The sequence below is a fragment of the Octodon degus genome, unplaced genomic scaffold (assembly GCF_000260255.1).
Source record: "Octodon degus isolate 3935 unplaced genomic scaffold, OctDeg1.0 scaffold00019, whole genome shotgun sequence".
NCBI classification, from domain to species: domain Eukaryota; kingdom Metazoa; phylum Chordata; class Mammalia; order Rodentia; family Octodontidae; genus Octodon; species Octodon degus.
The window spans coordinates 5,164,301-5,170,081 of NW_004524595.1; the positions used below are offsets into that span (position 1 = coordinate 5,164,301).

The 5,781-nt window shown below is 55.2% G+C and overlaps 1 protein-coding gene across 3 annotated transcripts in view; it reads right to left on the bottom strand.

Moving 5' to 3' along the window:
- Positions 1 to 470: 470 nt before the first annotated feature.
- Positions 471 to 5,781, bottom strand: part of Mapre3 (microtubule associated protein RP/EB family member 3) — a 73,264-nt gene continuing 67,953 nt past the window's right edge. For 2 of the 3 annotated variants that reach the window (XM_004627425.3, XM_023711029.1), the window contains 6 exons: positions 4,770 to 4,897; positions 4,019 to 4,164; positions 3,291 to 3,492; positions 1,945 to 2,099; positions 1,659 to 1,811; positions 471 to 1,402 (listed from right to left, as the gene is read on the bottom strand). In XM_004627425.3, the coding sequence (XP_004627482.1) occupies positions 1,334 to 1,402; positions 1,659 to 1,811; positions 1,945 to 2,099; positions 3,291 to 3,492; positions 4,019 to 4,164; positions 4,770 to 4,890 (846 nt within the window). In that variant the 5' untranslated portion in view covers positions 4,891 to 4,897 and the 3' untranslated portion in view covers positions 471 to 1,333. The remainder of the gene's footprint in view (positions 1,403 to 1,658; positions 1,812 to 1,944; positions 2,100 to 3,290; positions 3,493 to 4,018; positions 4,165 to 4,769; positions 4,898 to 5,781) is intronic. The other variant, XM_023711027.1, reaches the window with a different exon arrangement.

Consider the following 5,781-nt stretch of genomic DNA (forward strand, 5'->3'; position numbering starts at 1 on the left):
ACTTGTTCTATAGACAGAGCCACGGGGATACTTGCTATCCTTTGCATTTTAGCACTCAGGGCCGCTTGCTCTTGGTGCCTTCCCAGTTTTTGCTGTCATGTGAACCTGTCCCTAGCAGCACTGTGTAAGCATTGTGTGAGGTGCGTGAACTCTGATAGAGCTGGGTCAACATGCAGTCCATTGGTGACGGGAGGCTGGAACATGGCACCTCTTGGCCAGCCTCCTCCTCATGACACCTCAGCTAGTTTCCAGACCGCCTATTGTCACAGCCATGGCTCTGGAATTTGTTCCTCGTGGAGCGGGGGAGTTGAGGTTCCTCATGTTGCCTCAGAATCCTATTACAGGTGTTGGGAAAAGAGCTGCATCAGAGCCCAGAACCATCAGTGCTTAGTGATGGTCACATGACCATCACCTCAGCAGAGTGCCAAGGACAGGCACTCTGAGTGCCTGAGACTAGGCTGTGGCTCAACTGAAGGAGACATAAAACTTTTACCACACAAGTTTATTTAAATAAAAGTGAACACATATGCAGGCTGGTGCTGAGGGGCAGGGGTAGGAAGCGGGGCAGACAGCGGGGGGACAGGCAGAGTCTGTGTGGTGTGGACCAGGCTGCAGGAGGGGATGGCTAGGGCCTTGGGGGCAGTGCTGGCCTTTGGTGCTGGGCAGGGGTCTTGGGCGGGTCAGCCCAGTGCCAGGAGGTCACTTCTGTCCCTCACATGCTCCCCTCTGTCTCCCTGATCCCTGGGCCCCCAGCACTGCCTCCTCAGCCTGCTTCCTCTCCTGACATCAGCCTTCCCCTCAACTACTGGGAGGTCAAAAGACAAAATAAATAAGAATCAGTGAGTCCTGCCCCAGCCTTGGCATGGGGAAGGGGAGCCAAGCCAGGCTTGCTGCCCCAAGCTCGCTGTCAGCCCTGGAAAAGAACAGGTAAAGTGCAAGGACAATCCAGTAAGTAAAAATATACCAATGACTTTGTCAAATATACAGCTGCTGGCTCTTGGGGAGCAGGTGGCTGGCTGGGCGGGTGGCAGCAGCACCCTGGGAAGTGTTGGCTGACACAGCATAGAGACAACGGAAATAAATAGGGGTAGGGAGTGGGCAGGGGCTCTGCCCCCTGGGCAAGTGCCACTTTTGGGGGTTGGCTGGGCTGGAGCCTCTGCCTGCTCCCCTGCCCCAGCCTCCCAAGCCCCTCACCCGGCTCCCCAATGCTGCGGCACTGACATAAAGCACCCGGCCGGCTGACTGGCTGAAGGAAAGGACTGTAATGTGGGGTGGGCACAGGGAGGGGAGGCACGGAAGGAAGCCGTGCAGTCAGCCAGGGCTGGCACCGCTCTCAGTACTCGTCCTGGTCTTCTTGTTGGTGTTCTTCAATCTCATCGTCCTCAGGGGGTGCAAACCCTTCCTGGAGATGCATGGAGAGGGGAGCAGTGAGCCAGAGGCTGGGTCAGGTGGAGGGCAATCAGGCTGGACCAATGGCTTAGGAACCAGGGTCCAGGAGCCTAGGGCCCTGCTTTCCCTGCTTATGGCTAGGTGCACCCCGGCGATAGGGACATTATCTCTTCATCAGTAAATGCTCTCTAGGGTCCTTCTGGTTCTGGCGCTTGTGGACTTAGGGCCATGCCAGAGTGGAAGCCAGGGGCCTGGGAAGGGATGCTCACCTCAGTGGCATAGAGGATGCCGATGATGCCTGCAATAACAGGGCTGTTTTCGCTTTCATGCTCCTGGCAGATGAGCTCGATGTCACGCAGTTTGCTGAAGTAGAAGTCACGCTCCTTTTCCAGCCCATCCACAGTCAGCTTTAAGTCTAGGAGCTGCTTGGGCAGAAGACAGGGTTCAATGCAGATGTCCCTGCTTCCGACTCCCCTGCCTGCTCTCTTCTTGTTGCAGGTGCCCCCAAGGTCCGCTGGACTTTGTGGCAGGGTTACAATTACCCATCCCAGTTACCTGTTGGTTGAGTTCAAGAATCTGGGCATCAGTTTCATGGCCACCATTTCGGGCTGATGGGGGATTCTTCCGGAGGATGCAGGGTGGGGCCACATTGCTCAGTCGGCCAGAGGTCTGCATGTTCTTGGGGCCTGTGGGGGATGTTCTCTGTGGAACTGCCCAGAGGAGAAGAGTCAGATAAGGCTGGTACTCACATGGCTTGAGACAGCCTGTGTGAGGATTCTGGGGGCAGGCCCATGCAACAGGCAGATGCTCCCCCTCAGAAAAGACATCTACATCTAGGCCTCAAGCCTCAGCCACACATGACACTACAGCAGCGAGGCAGACCTCTGGCAAGCCTGGGAGAGCAGCAACCATAGGGAACTAGGGGAAAGTGTGAGGGGCTGGGGCACAGAGAGCTGGCCTGAGGGACGTTGGGGAATTTGGGGAAGTGGGGCTCAGGGCTCTCTCGTACTGACAGCTGGAGCCTGAGGAAAAGCAGCTGGCATGGGTCTCCCCAACAGAAGCCCCAGCCCAAAGCCACCCTCCCATGAAACTGAGCCCTGCCCCTTCAGTTTGTTGCAGGACGGGCTCTGCTGCCCTCTGCGGGGTGCAGTGGTGGCCGCCTCAGGGGCCCCAGCTCTTCCTCTGCAGGCACAGCCCACATGCTGTGGCCACTTGCTTTCTAGCACTGCACCTCCCTTAATAGAGCGGCCACTTCTAATGCCAAGCAAGCAGGTGAGTGGGGACAGGCCCAGGCAGGACAGCAGCGCAAAACGGAGGAGGTGGCTCTGCTATGACGGGTCAGACGCGGGCTGGGTCTGCTCCTTTCTCTTCTCTTCCCTAAGCTTTCTGTCCCCCAAAAGTCCTATTGCTTTCCCTGTCTCTCTAGAACTGGACAGACTCAATTCTCAAGATTCATCTTGAGGATTTGAATTAGGGGAGGATAGGGTCAAGCTTGGCAAACTCCTGCCCCAGGTTATCCAGGATGCAGGGACAAGAAAAGGGCTGTGGTGCTGGCACCAGGGCCGTGGCCTGATGGACCTATACAGAGGAAGCATGCCACCTTGCTGCCACATTATCTTGAGGCAACAAGTTAGTTCATGCTACAAAAAGTAATGCCCTGGGCCACAGCTGCCACCACGGCTGGTGCAGGTGGCTCTCTTCACAGAGCAATTTTTGGAGCCCTCTCACCACCCATGGGGACTCCCCAGTCTAAGTGGGAAGCAGGTGGCGTCATCTGAACTCCGTGATAACAGTCTCCTCCAGGGTGGCAGGGCCAGGCCGGTGGCCCTGGGGGGCACTTGTGGCTGTAGAGCCCTGCCGGCCCGGCCCCTCAAATCCCTCCCCCGGCTCGGGCACATTACCTGCTGTGCCAATGAGTTTCTTGGATTTGTTGAAGATCTGATCACCTGGGTTAGGAGGTGGTGCTACGTCCTGGCCCTGCCGCGCCAGCAGAGGGTTGTAATCCTTTCCATCATAGTTTGCGTCAAAGAATTTCTTAAACCACTGAATAAACTCAAAATTATCTTGGAATTTTCCTTTCACTAATTTCTCTACAGGAATGATCTGAAATAGACCACACAAGCAGAGTACTTTAGCCACCTGCCACGTAGGGCCGCCTTCCTCTGTGAGGGGCCACTGCCCTCAGGAAAGCCAGGCCCTGGGCTGCAGCATCGCCCACCTTCTCCACCTGCCCCTTCCCAATGCCCCAGAGCAGACAGGTGGCAGGCAGGTTGGCAGGTCCTGCCATAGGTCCTGTAGGCACAGGAGGAACTGTGTGGGGACGCTTCCCTTGGTCCTGCTGCCCACGTGTGGGCTGGAGGTTCAGGACCCACAGTCCTGGGACCGCAAGGCTGGAAAATGAGCAAAAAGACTGAACCTGTGTCTGGGATGGGAAGGGTCAGTGGGGGACAGAGGGGAGGGGATGTTGTTCCCAATGGGACGTGTCTTGAGCTGGTGGAGAGTCAGGAGTGGGTGGAGACACGTGTACTGGAAAACCCAAGCAGCCCAGCCCCCCGGCTGTGGCTGTTGGGGCACCTTCTTCCCAAGGGGCACACGGCTCCTCAGGGCCCCCTGGGGTGCAGGCACCTACTTTGTCAACACCCATCTTCTTGAAAGCTGCTTGCAGCACCTTGAAGTTGTGGATGTATTCGTGTTCTAGTTTGGCCTGGAACTTGACCTTCCTCAAGTGCACACAGCCAGGGAAGAGCATGTCCATGAACTGGCAGTAGGCTGCACCTGTGGAGAGGCACAGCTGACTGAGGTAGGACTCAGCTGCCCTCTTACTCCCTAGGTCCTTGCTGGTCTCTTTCCCAAACCTGGACCTCTTTTCTCTCCCCTTATTCTGGAGCTGGAGCCAGTCCTATGTTCAGGCTAGACATGACCAGACAGACTCCCCTAGCTGTCCAAGCATAAACACAATTAGCATTTACTGATGCATATCCATGCTAGCTCTGCACATATGTAGGTTTATCCTAGTAACTACAATAGGTACAGTAAATAGGTGACTGCATCTCCAGCATACAGGATGAGAAAGCTGAGGTCTAGAGAAATGCAGTGGCTTATCCAGGGCTGCACCAGACAGACGAGGTGCTGAAAGTTGGACTCAGAGTGGCCACACTGGAGGCTCATGTGTCAACCTGTGACTTCTGTGTATAGTGGCTCGTGAACACCCCACCTTTCCCTTTCCCTTCCTAACTTCCACTCCAGGTGGCGTGACTGCTGTGGTCTCTGCAGCTCTCCTTTATGCTCATTACAAGGTACCTTCCCTGCTTTGCTGTCTTGCCTTCCAGGCTTCCCTTCCTTTCCCTCCAGCAGGCCACCCCAGGGTCACAGCCTCCTACCTGAACAGAGCTGTTCTATCTTGGTGTAGTTGAGATGCAGCGAGTCATTGACCCATGCAAGCATATCATGGCGACTCAGATTTTCACTGGTCACAGATGTGGAGTACACATTGACGGCCATTCCCCAGCTGCAAAAAAAGAGAGGTGAGGTCAGCATGCCAGGCTCAGGCCGTTTTCCGTGGCAAGCAGAGGAGGGGTCGGGAAACAAGCAGCACTGCCCTCAGACCAGCCTTGCCATACTCCCTCCAGGGGAAAGGGCGCATGCTCTTTCTTTAAACATCTAACTAGTGTCTACTATGTGCTAGGCACATCTAGGAGCTGGTGATACAGACTTAATTAAGAGACTGTCTCTGCTTCCCAGGCCAATGTCCCCAGCAGCGGGAGATGAAGCCTTAAGAGAAGCATGGGAAAGTTCGCGGAGGCACAGTCGAGGGCGTGAACTCTTCTGCTGACAGGGTCAGTGAAGACTTCAGAGCAGACATGTGGAGCCTAAAAGGAGAGGGAATTTTCCAGACATACAAAGGATGGAGTAGGAGGGCACAGTGGGCCCAAGGAGTAGTCAGAACAAAGGCATGGCTTATTCTGGGAACTCTGAGTGGCTCAGCAGGCCCGGGAAGCAGGATCTGTGTTGGGGCGTGGTACAATGGGGTTGGCAGGGCCAGATCTGGAAGAGTTGTTTACCATGACAGAAGTCTGGATTTTCCATTTAGTGTGAAGTCAGCAGAGGATTTTAAGCAGACAGTAACCTGATCATATTTGTCTTCTAGAAAACCAACTAACTAACTTTTGCTTCTTCTCTGACTTCTGACTCCCTATTTCTGTGTCTTGCAGCCTGCTGGCTGATCCAGAATTCTACTTGTCCAGAGCCTCTTAAAATATGCATTTGGGGCTGGTGAGATGGCTCAGTGGTCTAAAGCACCTACTGAGAACAAGCTTAGCAAATCACAGGGACCACGGTTCAATCCCCCAGCACCACATGCCAGCCAGCCCCGCCCCCTGGTGGGCTGAGCTG